Source organism: Panicum virgatum, chromosome 1N (assembly GCF_016808335.1).
Source record: "Panicum virgatum strain AP13 chromosome 1N, P.virgatum_v5, whole genome shotgun sequence".
NCBI lineage: Eukaryota > Viridiplantae > Streptophyta > Magnoliopsida > Poales > Poaceae > Panicum > Panicum virgatum.
In genome coordinates this window covers 66,592,671-66,610,108 of record NC_053145.1, presented here as the reverse complement: position 1 = coordinate 66,610,108, position 17,438 = coordinate 66,592,671, and the positions used below count along the sequence as shown (strand labels likewise).

Here is a 17,438-nt window from a genome sequence, read left to right as displayed (position 1 = left end):
TTTTGAGAGGACCGAGGAGAGGAGATGACTGACCGGCTGACCGACTGACTGAGACTGTCACCATACAGCAGCAGCTAATCTCCGGCTTTTCTTTAGCCTTTGTTTTAACTAGTCCTACTTTCCCTTTTATTAAGTACTAAATTGCAGAGTTAAAAACGTGATGACTCCATCCATCATCATCAGCCCTTGTGCTGCTGCCTCCGGATAAGAGCAAGTATTATGGCCAGGTTTAAGCCGGCGGAATCTCTGCTGACGGAGAGAGAAAAAAAAGAGAGAGTGCAGAGCGAGCGTGTGGCCAGAAGCCGGCTTGAAGCGGGCGGAATGCAGGCCATTCGTTGCATGTGCTGCTGCGCTCTTTCCGATTGGATACATGCACTGCTGCCTATGTGACGCTGCTGCCGAGCCAGGGCGGAATCTATTTCGCCGGCCAGCCGGCTGAATCATTGCTCTGGGTTTAGGCCGTGTTTAGATAGAACACAAATTTTTTTTTGATAAAATTTTACTAATTTGAAGTACTAAATGAAGTCTATTTACAAATTTTTTTGTACAAATGAGTTGTAAATCGCGAGACGAATCTAATGATGCTAATTAATTCATAATTAGCGAATGTTTTCTGTAGTATCACTGTTGTAAATCATGAATTAAGTAGGCTCATTAAATTCGTCTCGTGATTTACAGCCCATCCATGCAAAAAAATTTATAAATAGATTTCTTTTAGTACTTCATGACCACTCAAAACATTCGATATGACGTTTTTTTTGTGTTTATAAGTTTACGGGTAAAGATCAGTGCCCTAGGCCCGATCAGTGCTCTAGGCCGTGTTTGGTTCTAAATTTTTTTCAAAAATCCCTATCACATCAAAAAGAATCTTATTATTTTATAGTATTAAATAAAATCTGTTTATAAATGTTTTTTATAGCCGAGTGTTTTTTTTCGCGAGACGAATCTAATGATGCTAATTAATCTATGATTAATCCATAATTAGCAGATGGTTACTGTAGCATCACTGTTGCAAATCATAGATTAAGTAGGTTCATTAGATTCGTCTCGTGATTTACAGTCCATCCATGTAAAAAATTTTGTAAATAAACTTCATTTAATACTCTATACATGTATTCCAAACAGCGCGTTAGTCATTCCATTGCAGATGCAGCAATGGTGGTTGCACCGATTCGTGAATCTGAGGAGTAGCGTAGGTCTTCGTCTACCTCGTGCTCGACTTGTGTGTGCTTCAGCTTCGTTCATCAATACCCCGTGAGCAGGGCAGAGCATAGCATTTAAAGTCGTCCCCCTTTGCCCTCCCTCATTTCCTTCGCTTTCCTTTCCTTTCCAGCTTGCTAGCTGCCTCCCTCGCTCCTCCCTCCCTCCCTGTCCCTCCTCAACAGCCAGCCAGCCTTAATGCCGCCCGCCCATCGCCATCGCCATCGCTAAACCAAGCCCCCACCACCGTCCATCAGCATGCAATTGCTTCCAGTCCCCATGCTGCGGCTGCGGCTGCGGCGCTTCCCCAGGGGAGCCGCCGCCTCGGCCTGGCCATGCTTCCTCCTCCTGCTCCACTTGCACCTATCAGCAGCCGCCCAAGCCGCCGACGCCGACGCCCTGCTGACCCTCAAGTCCTCCCTCGACCGCTCCGACCGCCTCCCCTGGCGCCCCGACACCGCGCCTGCCTTGTGCTCCGCCTGGCCCGGCGTCCGCCAGTGCGCCCCCGCCGGCCGCGTCACCAAGCTCGTCCTCGAGGGCCTCAACCTCACCGGCTCCCTCACCGCCGCGCTCCTCGCGCCGCTCGCCGAGCTGCGCGTCCTCAGCCTCAAGTCCAACGCGCTCACCGGCCCCATCCCGGACGCCCTCCCCCGCGCGCTCCCCAACCTCAAGCTCCTCTACCTCGCCGACAACCGCCTCCAGGGCCGCGTCCCCGCCACCCTCGCGCAGCTGCACCGCGCCACCGTCATCGTGCTCTCCGGCAACCGCCTCACGGGCGAGATCCCAAGCTCCCTCGCCGCCGTGCCCCGCCTCACCTCGCTCCTGCTTGACCGGAACCTGCTCACCGGCGCCGTCCCGCCGCTGGCGCAGCCGACGCTCAGGGCGCTCAACGTCTCCGGCAACCGCCTGGCCGGGGAGATCCCGCCCGCGCTCGCCAGGAGGTTCAACGCCTCGTCTTTCCTCGACAATGCCGGGCTGTGCGGGCCCACGCTGGGCATCCGGTGCCCCGCGGCGTTGGCGCCCCGGATGACGGAGGGGAGCCGGCGGCGCGGCAGGAACGCGGGCATCGTGGCCGGCGCCACGGTGGCGGGGGTGGTGGTGCTGGGCATCCTGGTGGCCGCGGCGCTGGTGGTGGCGGCGCGGCGCGGGAGGAGCAAGCGCGTGGCCGGCGACGTGGACAAGGACAAGGGCGGCGGCCGAAACATGGACATGGTGGGGGAGGAGCGGGAGGAGCAGCAGGCGCCGGCGGCGGCGGGCGAGACGCAGCAGCGGGAGTTCTCGTGGGAGCGCGAGGGCATCGGGAAGCTGGTGTTCTGCGGCGGCAGTGGCGTGGCGGAGATGTACAGCCTGGAGGAGCTGCTGCGCGCGTCGGCCGAGACGCTGGGGCGCGGCGAGGTGGGCAGCACGTACAAGGCGGTCATGGAGACGGGGTTCATCGTGACGGTGAAGCGGATGCGCGAGCCGGCGGCGGCGGGCGCGGCGGAGTTCGGGCGGCGCGCGGAGGAGCTGGGGCGGGTGCGGCACCCCAACGCGGTGGCGCTGCGGGCATACTTCCAGGCCAAGGAGGAGCGCCTGCTGGTCTACGACTACTACCCCAACGGGAGCCTCTTCTCCCTGCTGCACGGTCAGCCAGTCACTCTTCTCTTCTCCTCCCTGGATGCCGCCATCCCCATGCCTCCTGCGTTGCAGCATATTCGCCATGGATCGACCTCCTCCATGGATTTGAGTAATTCATCACGGAGAGTTAAAGGCCATGGCCCAAAAGGACTAATGTTTGGCTTTGGCAGGCTGGACATACATGCATGCCTCATGCTTCACCTTAAAGTTACATACACCACTACTACCACCTCCCTGAATTTAAGCACTTACTTAATTTGGTTAATAATACACATACACATGACTGTTATTGCAAACAGAAACATGTTATGAACCCATCTTTCATGACAATTGACAAATTTAGTTGCATCACCTTATGCTGCCAATTAGTCTCTACACCTTTTTAAGCTTTTCATGGTGGTAATAATAGCTACTAAAAGCTTGACTTGGAGCAAATGGTTTCCGTGTGAGTTGCCTGCCTCATGTCTCCCCCATGCATGCCTTAAAACCCAGCACCAGCAGGAATGAATTGGCATCTTCATGATCTACTAGTCACAGACTCACAGTACGAGCAAAAGGATGGATTGGACTTGAAGGCAGGCAACCAGTCATGCATGTGAGTGACTGACACGGAGAAACAAGAACCCTGCTACCTAGTTACTCCATTCATGCAAGCCATGTCTGAAGCCATAGATGCAGAGTATTGCAATCCATGGGATCAGTATCAGTATGGCATCCCTAGTACTGGATTCATAGATGGCACAACTTTTTGCATGGTTGGGTTGTAAATCGCGAGACGAATCTAATGATGCTAATTAATCCATGACTAAGCAATAATTAGCGGATGGTTACTGTAGCATCACTGTTGCAAATCATGGATTAAGTAGGCTCATTAGATTCGTCTCGCGATTTACAGCCCAACCATGCAAAAAGTTTTGTAAATAGACTTCATTTAGTACTTCAAATTAGCAAAATTTCTTTACACTTTTTTGCGTTTACAGTTTTTTTGCGTTTACGGGTGGGAACTAAACAGGGCCTCGGTGCTCTGGGTTCAAAGAGAGACCACCATGTGCATCTGGGCCTTTTTTGTTCTTTCTAGGTACAGTCTTTCTGTACATTTAAGTTTGCATACTGCAGTACTACATTCCTATTAGCTGGGTAGGCTAAGCTTAACCTGTTAAAATCCGCGAGCCCCTTCTCATATTAGTAACTGGTGCAGTAAAAGCTCTTGGAGTAATACTTTGGTGACGGTGATGGATTTTGAATGAAACTCCCCCATTTTTATAAACAAAATTCAAGGCAGTGAATAGAGTAGAGAAAGCCACAGAGTAAAGCACTTCTCGAGATGATGTACATGTACATCTTATGAAAAAGGAAAGGAGAGAATACAAACGGGGAGGTCTGATCTGACCGACTGATTAACAAACAAAGAAACAAACAGAGTCAGAACCCACAGTGCATGAACATGGGTGGTTGTGACTTGTGAGTGCTGAGTTTCGTGTGCACTATTTTCTTTTTACAAAACGAAATGCTTTGTTGCCCTGCATTTGATGGCAACTTTCTTTTGAAAAAAAAGAAGAAAAATTATGGCGCCTTTTCTTAGCATACAGTTGTTGAAAGAACTGCAGCGAAATTCTTAATGAGCCGTGTACATTTGCCATTTGGTTAAATCAAATGAGTCGTTCGGCTGAGCCGCTGAGGCAATCCGTCAAAGCCAAGTCCACGAGTTTGAGTCACAGGGATTGGCCCCTGTGCTTTCTGGTGGCTGGATCTGCAAGTACTGCAGGTAGGCAGATGCATGCTGCTCTGTCTGTCTGGATGGTCGTTGAGCTGATGAGCATCAAAGACAAGAAGATATGCTATGCATGCTGGCCCTGGTCCTGGTGCTGGTGCTGTTGCTGCACTGCATTAGAGTAGAGCAAGGCGATCAGACATGAGAGCTGAGCATGCATGGCATGCTATGCTAATGAATTAATTAATGTTAGCAAGCAGCCAATTAGTACTATTTTTTGCTCGGACTTAATACTAATGGTGGTGTGGTGGCGGCACGCAGGGTCTCGGGCGTCCAGCAAGGGGAAGCCGCTGCACTGGACGTCGTGCCTCAAGATCGGCGAGGACGTCGCGGCGGGGCTGCTGCACCTCCACCAGTGGAGCATCGTCCACGGGAACCTCAAGCCCTCCAACGTGCTCCTGGGCCCCGACTTCGAGTCCTGCCTCACCGACTACGGCCTGGTGCCGACGCTGCTCCCCTCCAACGTCCAGCTCCCCTCCCTCTCGTACCGCGCACCCGAGGTGCGCGCCACCGCCGCCCCAAGCTGCTGCGGCTTCACGCCGGCCTCCGACGTCTACAGCTTCGGGGTGCTCCTCCTGGAGCTCCTCACGGGGCGGACGCCGTTCCAGGACCTCATGGAGCTGCACGGCGACGACATCCCCAGCTGGGTGCGCGCGGTGCGCGAGGAGGAGAGGGACGACTCCTCCTCCGTCTCTGCCGCCGGTGACGACAAGCTCACGGCGCTGGTCGCCATCGCGGCGGCGTGCGTGGCCGCGGACCCGGCCAGGCGCCCAACCACGGCCGAGGTGCTCCGGATGGTAAGGGAGGCCAGGGCCGAGGCCATGTCCTCCTCCAACAGCAGCGACCGCTCGCCGGCGCGGTGGTCCGACGCTATGCTGGGCGTGCCGCGGGATCAGCAGCAGCCCACGGACAGCTTCACGGACAGGGGGGATTGATGAGAATTGTCATATTGTCATGTCAGCAGCAGCAGCATTAGGCTAGGCTAGGACAAGCAGCTATATATATAGGGATTGAGATTTGAGAGTGTAATTGGATTGGGTTTGCTTGCTGTAACTGTAAAATCCTCGTTTCCGAATAGCTGTTTCTTTTTCATCAGATGAGATGAGATGAGATGAGATGAGATGAGATCTACAGAAAAGCAAGCAAAGCAAAGCAATTGCTGCTTCCAGTCCAGCAGCTCCTTTGTTTTTTTTATTGTCTTTGATTTTTTTAATGATGAAAAGACTTCGATTTTGTGCAGCACATGCTGGTTACTCTTATGTTTTTTGTTGAGAGAGGAAGATAGGGATTTATACATCATAGTACATCCAGCAAAGTAGGAGGTGAGGTAAACCAAACGTGTCGGCCATCCCAAAAGTACAAGCTAACACACTAAGCATCGTCAGTGGGCTGCCGCTTCATTTACTTTCAGCCTTGAAAGCAAGACCAGCCCAGCCCATCCGTAACAAGCCTAACGGGCCTGGACTAGACTCCTCGATAACAACTTGCTGCGTTTTTTCTATTTTTATATTTTTTAAAAATATTTTTTACAGAAATATATTTTTGGTTTTACAATTTACAGTTCTATACCCCTACTGCCCGGCAGGGGCGGTAGGCCCCCTACCGCCCCCTGCTGGGCGGTAGGGACCTATATATAATTAAAATTTGAGTTCTATCACATGGAGGCCCCTACCGCCCGGTAGAGGGGCGGCAGGCAGGCCGACCGACTGGCAGAGGGGTGGTAGGCTCCCCCCATATAAAAGCTGAGGTCCCTCCCCCACACCTGCATTTGCAGCAAACAACATCCATAAAGGGAAAAAGGAGAGACGTGGTGTGAGGGAGGGAGTTGCAACAGCGAAGTCCTGCCGGATTCCGCACTTGTGATCTGCAGGTAAGTTACGTATGAATCCATTAATATTCTAAAGCAATTTAATTTAATTAATGCTATATTATTAAAATTTCAGTTTATTACAGACTTATTTCTAAATTAATAATAAATTAAAATAGAATTAAGTTTTGGATAGTGAAATATAGTATTAAACTTGTTTCTAAATATTGCAGCATAAGGCAATGACTGCCTCTAATTTTGGAGGATTTTCATGGACCGAAGAAAAATCTAGTATAATACTTGAGATCATGACACATCTTGAAATCAGTAAGAAGTTGGATATATTAGCGGATGGTACGATAGAGATGGTGTTGTCAAAATTAGTTGAGTTTAAAGATTTCACATTATTTCGAGATATTACAACGCAAGATGTAAAGGAACACCTGCTAGAACGTCGGAAGATATACATGAGGGTATGTGAACTAGTGAATCATCCTAATGTTATTGGATTCTTACAAAATACTTGTAAGATATGGATGTGGTCAGAGGTGTATGAGATGCACATTAAGGTAACTCTTATTCAGTTATAATCTCGTCCGTCATTTGTAATCCATATTTACGAAATAGTAAAATTATTGTGTAATTATATGCTAGGATTACCCCGAGAACACGGAGTTGATTAACAAATCGATACCAAATTTCCGTAAATTGGTATGTATCTTCGGTGGACTTATGCCGCAAACTAGACGAAGGAGGTGGAGAAGATCTTCGGGTGATAGTTCTTGGCCTCCGCAAGAACAGATGACCGTCTCGGCGGCAGCAGTGGGTACTGAAAGCTGTGGGCACTTGTGGCAGCCCCGTCTAAATTAATCCGGCTTAAGTGCACTAACCATCATCAAAACGACAATCAGGATTAACACGCACTTAAAATGGAGTAACCTGGCAGTGCTGTCGGGTAAAATCCCGATTAAACCACTTGAAACAGGATCGACAAAGCAATCCAGAGAATGCAACATTCCGCAAATTTTACAATACAGAGTATGAAACTGAATTATTATTACAAACCGAGTTTGAATTTATAAAAGTACAACAGAGTTCAAGTTTGACGAAAAACGAACGATAGTCTAGCGTCGATACCAGACGTCATGATGAAGCCCGTACATGACGTCGACCGTAACCTCCGATGTGCCACCGGAAAAACAAAGCCACAAGCAAGGTTGAGTATACTAATACTGTCGGTACCCTGTAGCAGGGATACCCACTCTTACTGCAGCAAGGTAGGACCTGCGTAGTTATCCGTAACTGCGTGGAAGGGACAGAGTAGCCAGGCCCCACGGGCCAGGCCCTTCCCTCACTAGGCCAACGGCCCCGGACCCGCTCCCCGCCTGGGATGGGTCCGGAGACGCCACGTGCCTCTAAGCAAGGGAAGACCCGAGCTGACGGCCGGGACCTCGGACCCCCATAGGGGTCCGGGACCTCCTGCGCCCGCCCGGACCCCCCTTTCTCGCCCATAGGGGTCCGAGGCTGCCCGTGGCCCGAAGGCACGGGCTCGAGCGCGAGTCTTCCAGCGGAAGGCTCGCGCGCCCACTGCATTTAATGCAAGTAGACAAGGCGTGCTCTGCCGCCGCGGTATGCGAGACAGCTTTTGTCAGGCCTCGCTGTGCGCCGCGTATTACCAAGGTGCACAGTGCAGCCGCCTGTGCCGCGCCCGCGCAGAGCCCGTCTGCCGCATTAAATGGATACGACGGCACGTCACTTTTCCATCATGCCGCCTACGCCGCAAGCTACACAGCCCGCTTAAGCTACGTGGCAGGCGACGCCACTAGCTACGTCAGGTTCCGTCCCGACAAGACAGCACCAGGACATGATGGACGAAGGGCTCCGGGAGCAGGCAAGGGAACCCAGAGAGAGATCTCCTTTGCCTGCGACGCCATAATGTATGAACAGTACGTTACTTTATACTACATTGTTGGACCCACCTGTCGGGGACCCAACAGCTGTGTACGCGCCCCCTTGAGATATAAAAGGGAGGCGCTCGCTGTGCACAGGACATCTCCAGACAGACACAAGCTCTCGCAACTCACACACTCTCGTGGGAAGGCAATACAACACACAGTGGACGTAGGGTATTACGCTCCGGCGGCCCGAACCACTCTAAATCTTGCTGTGCTCATCGTGTTCTTGAGTGAGATCGATCTAGACTAGCTAACCCCCGAGGATACTCCCTCTGGGCTAGGGCGGGTGCCTTCCGCCACCCGGCTGTGGTTAGCAGCACCACGACATTTGGCGCGCCAGGTAGGGGAACTTTAGCTGGTCGTAGTTCATCTCTTCTTCGTCCCCATGGTTCGCGTGGGCGACGTGGAGATGACGGAGGGTGTGGCGTCCTCCACGCCACATGCCTCTCGCGTTCCTGCTCCAGGGGCAACTGTGCCTGTGGAGCAGCCACCGTTGGCGGCGGCGCGCGCCGCTCGCCGGCAAGAGTCAGGGCGCCCATCAAGGGCCCCCTCACAGGCTGCGAGCGGCGGAGCGCTGGCAGCGGCTAGGGAGTTGCTTCGCAACCCCCCGGCTGAGGCAGCTTCGCCAGACGCCCTGAAGCAGTGGCGGGACGACGTTGACCGTCTCCTCCATCTGGCTCAGGCCTCCCCCAGTTCTGCAAGGACTGGGCAACGACCTCCGCCCGGCAACGCGGTGGTACCTTACCGCCAGCGTCAGGGCGGGGCGTCGGCGTCCTTGCGCTCCCCTACCGTGAGGGGTGCACAAACAGAAGACTTGCGGGCGGAGCTCAACCGCCGGCGCGCGGGAGAGGATGCCCGCGTCTCCGTCGAGAGGGCGCGAGAGCGCCGTCTCAACATTGAGGGTCGCAACCTCAATGCTGATCTGGACGCGGTGGCACCCAGGCCTCCGGTGAACGCCCGGATACAGTCAGGCGCACCAGTGGCTGGGGTGGGCTGTGCTGCACTTGCGGAGCACCTGCGCGCCATGGCATGGCCGCCCAAGTTCCGCCCCCACCTGCCGGAAAAGTACGACGGTACCACGAACCCGTCGGAATTCCTGCAGGTGTACGTTACCGCCATCACAGCGGCTGGTGGTAACGGCGCCGTCATGGCAAGCTACTTTCATGTAGCCTTGTTTGGGCCAGCCCGGACCTGGCTCATGAACCTCACACCTAGGACGATCCAGTCCTGGGAAGAGCTCTGTGCGAGGTTCACAGCGAACTTCGCCAGTGCATACCAGCAGCATGGTGTGGAGGCACACCTTCACGCCGTGAGGCAAAAACCTGGGGAAACGCTCCGGGCCTTTATCTCGCGCTTCACCAAGGTACGGGGTACCATTCCTCGTATCTTAGATGCATCTATTATCACTGCTTTCTGTCAGGGGGTACGTGATAAGAAGATGCTCGAGAAGCTGGCGACGCACGAGGTGGAAAGCGTCACTACGCTTTTCTCCCTGGCAGACAAGTGTGCCAGGGCCGCTGAGGGCCGTGCATGGCACTCTGCCTCCCAAGACGGAGACGCCAAGGCTGGTGGCTCCAGTACTGCCACTCAGGGCGGTGGCAAGAAGAAGAAGAACAAGAACCGGGGTCACGGGGAACCGCATTCTGGCGGACCAGTCGTAGCAGCCGCAGCGCCAGCGGCGGCACCGGCTGCGGCGGCAGCAGCTGGGGGCCAGAATGCACACGGCAAACACCCTCGCCCGCAAGGTGGAAGCGGAGGTTCATGCCCAGTGCATCCCACTGCTCGCCACAGCGCCGCTGACTGCCGTGAGATCCAGAAGTTCGCGAAGCGGGTCAGTGGTTGGCGTGAGCAGTCCTCCAAGGAAGGTTCACCCCCTCCTCGCCAGTGGGCCGGCAAGGAGAAGGCCTCCGACAGCGAGGCCGCAGCCGGGGAGAAGGAGCTGGGGTACCAATCCCCCGCTCGAGAGCTGAAGGGCGTCTACCACGACGACGACTCCGATTCCGACAATGGCGACCGCCGCAAGAAGCTGTACGTAATGTATGGCGGAAGCTGGGAGCTTGTCTCCCGGCGGGACGTGAAGACCCTTCGCCGGGAAGTCCTTTCGGTGAAACCGGGGGTCCCGAAGGCGGCGCCGCACCAGAGGTGGATGAACACCACCATCTCTTTCGGGCCATCCGACTGCCCGGAGAATATGGCCGGAGCTGGTGTACTACCTCTAGTCACCGCTCCTGTCATATCCAACGTGAGGCTCTATCACGTGCTGATTGACGGTGGGGCTGGCCTCAATGTCATCAGCTATGCAGCGTTCAAGCAGCTGCAGATTCCGGAGTCCAAGCTGACTCCCTCTCGCCCATTCTCAGGAGTGGGCCCACACCCGGTGTTCCCTCTGGGGAGCATCACATTGCCGGTCACGTTCGGGACCGAGGAGAACTTTCGCACAGAGAGCGTTCTGTTCGATGTTGCGGAGGTGAACCTTCCGTTCAACGCCATCATTGGCCGACCAGCACTATACCGCTTCATGGCCATTGCTCATTACGGGTATTTGGTCTTGAAGATGCCATCCCCTGCTGGGGTCCTCACCGTGCAGGGCGCCCGCACCGCTGCCGTCGCAGCAGTTGAGAGACTGCATGCTCTGGCGGCAGAGGCTGCACGTTCCGAAGAGGATCCGTCCACCTCGCAGCCCAAGGCGCCTGCAAGGGCTCCCAAGGTCCAACCGTCCGATCCGGACCATGTTCCCGTGAAGACGGTACAGATTGGAGCAGACTCCACCAGGACCACCTGCATCGCGGGGAACCTGGAGGAAAAATAGGAAGACGCGCTCATCGCTTTCCTCCGGGCAAATGTCGACGTGTTCGCCTGGGAACCGTCACAGATGCCCGGGATCCCCAGGGAAGTGATCGAGCACAATCTGAGGATCTACCCCGACGCCACGCCGGTGCGCCAAAAGCCTCGGAAGCAGTCTGTGGAGCGGCAGAACTTCATCCGTGAAGAAGTCCGCAAGCTCCTACACGCCGGCTTCATCGAGGAGGTCCACCACCCTGAGTGGTTGGCTAATCCAGTTGTCGTCCCAAAGGCCAACGGGAAGCTTCGGATGTGCATCGACTACACCAGCCTCAACAAGGCATGTCCAAGAGACCCCTATCCTCTTCCGCGTATCGATCAGATCGTGGACTCCACCTCCGGGTGTGACCTTTTGTCTTTCCTAGATGCATACTCTGGTTTCCACCAGATTCAGATGTCTAGAGAGGATAGGAAGCATACTGCCTTTGTAACAGTAGATGTGCTTTATTGCTACATTGTCATGCCGTATGGTCTAAGGAATGCCTTACCCACGTTTGTACGAGCTATGAACAAAATATTCTGTAATCTAATTAGAGATATTGTTGAGGTTTATGTCGATGACATTGTGGTCAAGACTAAGGTAGGGTCAACACTAGTGGAGGACCTGTCCCTCGTCTTCGACCGACTCCGCGCCACGCGTACGAAGCTGAACCCAGAGAAGTGCATCTTCGGCGTCTCAGCAGGGAAGCTGCTGGGTTTCCTGGTCTCACATCGAGGCATCGAGGCAAACCCAGCCAAGATCAAGGCCATCGAGGCAATGAGGCCCCCTGGCCGCATCAAGGACGTCCAGAAGCTTACTGGATCTCTCGCTGCTCTTAGCCGCTTCATATCGAGGCTGGCCGAGAGGGCCCTTCCCTTCTTCAAGCTATTGAGGAGGACCGGTCCATTTTCGTGGACCGAAGAGGCTGAACAGGCCTTCCAGGAGCTGAAACTGCACCCCACCTCGCTGCCAGTATTGGTGGCTCCAGAACCCGGTGAGCCGTTGTTTCTGTATCTTGCTGCGTCTGCGGAGGCAGTCAGCATGGTGTTGGTCGCCGAAAGGACGGAGCAAGCTCGCCAGGGGAATACCAAGGTCCCCCTGGCCAAGGATGGTGAGCCGGACCCCAGACATGGGGGCCCGTCAGCCTCACCCCAGCTTGAAGGTCCAGACCCCGCACGAGCGGGTCCGGAGGAGCCTCGTCCCAGTGGGAACCCAGAACCGCTGGGGGCCCAAGGACCTGATGTGGTGGACAAGGGCGAGCCGGACCCGGAAACTAGGGTCCGGACCGTCCAAAAGCCAGTCTACTACGTCAGCGAAGTCCTCCACGAGGCAAAGGCCAGGTATCTTGAGATGCATAAGCTTATCTATGCAATACTTATTGCGTCCAGGAAACTGCGCCACTACTTTCAAGCACACCGAGTTGTTGTAGTGACCTCTTACCCGTTAAGAGCGATCTTGCACAACTCCAACGCCACAGGCAATATCGCCAAGTGGGCAGCAGAGCTGGCAGAGTTCCAACTGGACTTCTAGCCACACCATGCAATCGAGAGCCAGATCCTGGCTGATTTCATAGCGGAGTGGACTCCTTCCCCAAGCAATCATGGGGGTCCGGTCGTCAACACTGGACCCCCGGAGCCGGAAATCAAGACACCAGTTTTCACCGAGCCTCACTGGACACTCTTCTTTGACGGATCCGCCCGCGAGAAGTGGGCCAGGGCTGGTGTGGTCCTCATCGGCCCAAACGGAGATCAGCTGAAGTACATGGTGCACCTTGAGTTCAAGGCCACCAACAACATGGCGGAGTACGAAGCTCTGATCTTTGGCCTGACGCAAGCCCTCTCATTGGGGGTCCGGCAGCTTCTGGTGAAGGGGGACTCCCAGCTAATCATCAAGCAGGTCCGAGGGGATTGCAACTGCAACAATCCCCAGCTCGCGGCATACCTCATACAAGTGAGGAAGCTCGAGAAGGACTTCGACGCCTTGGAACTGCAACACGTTCCCCGCGAGCACAACTCAGCAGCAGATGATCTCTCTGCGAGAGCATCTACCTGGGCATCCGTGCCCGAGGGTGTCTTTGAAAGACGGCTGCTGAGACCTACCACCCAGCCTGCCGAGCTGGGTGAGGGGAATCAAGCTGGCACCTCGAAGCCAGCGGTCCCGGCAGTATTCCGCCTATGGTGCCCGACCTGGGCTGTGTGCTCTGTTGAGGATCCTGGTGACCTCGCAGAGCCACCTCCACATACTCTGGGAGCTCCCGATGCATGGATCTCCGAGAGCCGGGACTACCTGAAAGATGACATCCTCCCTGACGACGATGTCTCTGCTGAGCGCATAGTCCGATTGGCTAAACGCTACGCGGTGGTAGAAGGGGATCTCTACCGCCGTGGCACCAACGGTGTCCTCATGCGGTGCATTTCCCAGGGAGAGGGCCGCGAATTGCTCGCGGAGATCCATGGAGGCGAGTGCGGAAGTCATTCCTCCTCTCGCACGCTTGTTGGCAAGGCCTTTCGGCATGACTTTTACTGGCCAACAGCACTCCAGGATGCGGCTGAGCTGGTAAGGTCCTGCAAAGCATGCCAGTTCCATGCAAAGCAAATACACACCCCAGCTCAGGCTCTGCAGATGATTCCGCCCTCATGGCCATTCGCTGTGTGGGGTGTGGATATCCTGGGGCCATTCCCCCGGGCTGTCGGCGGGTACCGGTTTCTCTATGTCGCCATCGACAAGTTCACCAAGTGGCCGGAGGTTACCCCTGTGGTAAATATCACTAAGAAATCAGCAGTCGCATTCCTCAGGTCCATTGTGTGCAGATTTGGCGTCCCAAACCGCATTATCGCGGACAACGGGACCCAATTCAAAAGCAGGCTCTTCCAAGAGTACTGTGTGGACATCGGCATCCAGCTATGCTTTGCGTCCGTAGCACATCCCCGTAGCAATGGGCAGGTTGAGAGAGCGAATGCAGAGATCCTAAGGGGACTCAAGACCCGCACATACAACTGCTTGAAGAAGCACGGTGCCAAGTGGGTTGACGAGCTTCCATGCGTACTATGGGGCAACCGGACCACACCCAGCCGAGCCACCGGGGAGACTCTGTTCTTCTTGGTCTATGGGGCTGAAGCATGCCTTCCCCCAGAAATTCACCTGGGCTCACCACGGGTCCAGGCCTTTGACGAATCCATGCAGGAGTAGCTGCGGTGCGACGACGTGGACCTCGTTGACGAGCGAAGGTGGCGAGCAGCAATCCGAAACGCACGCTACAACCAGGCGCTCCGGCGCTATCATCAACGATTCATGCACAGCAGGGAGCTCCGGGCTGGCGACCTCGTCCTCAGACGGATCCTGAGCCGAGCAGGGCTCCACAAACTCTCCCCCAGCTGGGAGGGGCCCTTCAGGGTTATAGAGGTATGCCGGCCCGGATGCGTTTGCCTCGCCACAGAAGATGGAGTGCCGCTGCCCAACCCATAGAACATAGAGCATCTGCGTAAGTTTTACACCTAGGCAGAGCAGGGAAATAAACTTTTCCTTTGTAATAAGATAGAGTTAGCGTGCGGCCCGGAGCGGTTGGGGGCCACCCTCGTAAACCCGACCTCTGGCATCCATCGCACTGACGGCTAACGCGCGGCTCAGAGCGGTAGAGGTCCGACCTCGTAAACCCGGCCTCTGGCATCCATCGCGCAAGCCATGTACATCAAGATTGCAAAGGAAAGATTTCCTCCTAGTTCTGTCTTTGTGTCAAGGTTATATTACACATTTCAATTCTCGGAAACTTCGTTTTCCTAACCCCTGTGGGGATCTCTACTCTTGTTGCTACAACTAAGATCTGCATTGAGCTGCTGGACTACTGTACAGATCCGGACCCTCTTGCTGCTGGAGAGGGGTCCGCACCCCTAGGGACCTACTCTGGAGAGTGGGAGCTTGTTTCCTGGGGTGGTCCGGAGCCCTGTGTAGCTGCTTAGCTGGTTCCGTACCCAAAAGCCTACACACTCCACCACCCTGCAACGAGTGCTCTAGTACCTGGAGCCGGGTGATTAGGGGCCCGGACCTCGTTCCAGCTCAGCAATTGGCTTCCTAAGATCAATACAGCATGTCCAGCCTTATATCTCAAAGGATCGAGTACAACAAAGCGACCTCACCCACTGCTGCGAAAAGTCTGGGACGATGAAGCCAGGTCCGGAAAGATCGTGCTGTTTCCTGGAGCGGTCCGGAGCCCTGCGTAGTGCCTTAGCCTGGTTCCGTACCCTAAGCCTACGCACTCCACCACTCTGTAGCAAGCACTGAACTACCTGGACCTGCGCATCTAGAGCCCTGGACCTGGTACCAGCCCCATTGGTCAGGAATGAGCCCCGCGGGCCTGCTACTAAGCTATAACTTTGAAGTGGTACACAGGTTAAAGCCTGGTTGGTGGTAGTCAGTCTCAAACCATTGAGCCTACCTACCAGGGGGTCCGAGTATCCATTTCAAAGCTTTCATGCAAGATAGGATCCAGTCTAGATGGTAGACAGACTCATAACAACTGAGTCTCTCTCCCAGGGGGCCCGGGGCATCCGCTTTGTCCCAGACATCATGAATGGATTCTGCACGCGTCAAATAAGCTAAGTTGTAGTATCATTGCTACTGTATAAGCGAACTTGATCCTTCTATCTGTAGTCCTGTATACTACACAGGGAACAAGGCGCTTGCTCGTCTTACAGGCTATACAGCCCTATGCTAAGGAGGTTCGGAGTATCTCCTACGGCTCACATGGCAGACAGGTCCAATCAACTGAACCTATCCGCCAGGGGGCCAGGGCGCCGGGGTGCTGCATACCGCAAATCAACAACAGACAAACAGCTAAGTTGAAGTTTCTTCTACTTCAAAAATTTCAGCTAGTACAAAGTTTGTTACATAATACAAAAGGAAAAAGATACAATGCCCAGCTCAAGGGTCTGCAGGCTCTCGCTTGAAGTAGGCGGCGACGAAGTCAACGACCTCCTGCATGCTGTCCCGAGCGGCGGCCTCCGTCTCCGCTACAGGGCCATCGACCACGGGCGCCAGCGAGATGGTCGGGTCGTGGCTCCGGAGGCAGGTCAGGATGTGCTCCGCGACCAACTAGATCAGCTCGCGACCCTCAGTTTCAAGCTGTCCAGCAAGGACTGGCCCCAGGCGCTGGAGCCTATCCGAAGCAGAACTCAGCACCGGGAGGGTGTCAGCTATCGAAGCTGGCGGCTCCGCCACCTGGATCGGGCTCAGACCAAGTGGCACCAGCGCCAGGCTCGCTTCGGTCGCCCAGTCAGCGATCCGCTGAGCCTCAACGCGCTGGTCTTCCTGGTGCTTCTGGACTGCCTCCCGGACCGCCTCTTGCACCCGGGTGTCCAGGGCCGCCTTGGCCACCTCCACCTCGCGGGACCTCTCCTCGAGCTCGCGGGACCTCTCCTCCAGCTTGGTCTCCTTCTGCTCCGCCGACTCTTTCAGCTTCTTGAATGAGTCCAGCTGGCGGCCAAGTTCCTTCTCTATGCCGGTGACGTGGGCCTCCCGTGCATAAAGGGACTTCCGGGCCTCCTCCAGCTTCACCTCGGCATCAGTCAGCTTGCCTGCTCCCTCCTGCAGTTGCTCGCGCCATCCCTGCAGAGTCGCAGAGAAGACGTCGAGCTCCTACCTCCGGACCTCGAGGTCCTCGCTGCGAGTCTCCAGCTTGGACTGTCGAGCTGCGAGGTGAGCCTCGAGGTCGGACCGCTGAGCAGCGAAACCAACAACCTCCAGGGTGAAGTCCTGCTCCCGTTGTGCCAAGGATTTCTCTTGGTTTGACACTGCGAACTCTCAGTCAAACACCTTCCTAAGGTTGGCTCGGTAGGCCTCTTGGTCCGCCTTGAGCTTTGACCGAGTTTCCGCAGCGCGGGAGGCTTCAGCCTTCGTGTGCGCTTCCAGGCGGGTGTGCCAGTCGGAGACGCGCTGGCGCTCGCTCTCCAGAGCAGACCACTCCCGTCGGAAGGCCACCTCGGCGGAGGAGGTTGCCTCCTCGATCGACCGCCGAACCTGCAACAGCACCTGAGGAAGGGGAGTCGCATCCTCCTCCGGGAGTTGGAGCTGCAGGAGCCGCATGCCAAAGACCACCTCCAACTCCTCCTCTGCAACAGGACCGGAGCTGGAGGTGGAGGCTTCCGCTGCGGCACTTGTCTCCGGCGCCTCCGCTGCCACCGCGTCGGGTGCGGCTGTGCCCAGCTCCGGCGCCCCCGCTGCCGCCGTGGCTGACGCGGCCGTGCCCAGCTCCGGGGCCCCCGCTGCCGCCGT

The 17,438-nt window shown here is 55.5% G+C and overlaps 1 protein-coding gene across 1 annotated transcript; it reads left to right on the top strand.

The window, feature by feature from the left end:
• Window positions 1–1,170: 1,170 nt before the first annotated feature.
• On the top strand, window positions 1,171–5,716 carry LOC120657718 (inactive leucine-rich repeat receptor-like serine/threonine-protein kinase At1g60630). Its single transcript, XM_039936137.1, has 2 exons — window positions 1,171–2,824; window positions 4,850–5,716. Exons 1-2 carry the CDS (start codon window positions 1,459–1,461, stop codon window positions 5,521–5,523), a joined length of 2,040 nt encoding a protein of 679 aa, XP_039792071.1. The 5' UTR covers window positions 1,171–1,458; the 3' UTR covers window positions 5,524–5,716.
• Window positions 5,717–17,438: the final 11,722 nt, after the last annotated feature.

What these genes read in the sequence shown, in the direction of transcription:
- LOC120657718 (XM_039936137.1), top strand. Translation starts at nt 1,459, where the DNA reads ATGCAATTGCTTCCAGTCCCCATGCTGCGGCTGCGGCTGCGGCGCTTC. An exon ending in CCTCTTCTCCCTGCTGCACG is followed by an intron (nt 2,825 to 4,849) that starts GTCAGCCAGTCA and finishes GGCGGCACGCAG; the next exon opens with GGTCTCGGGCGTCCAGCAAG.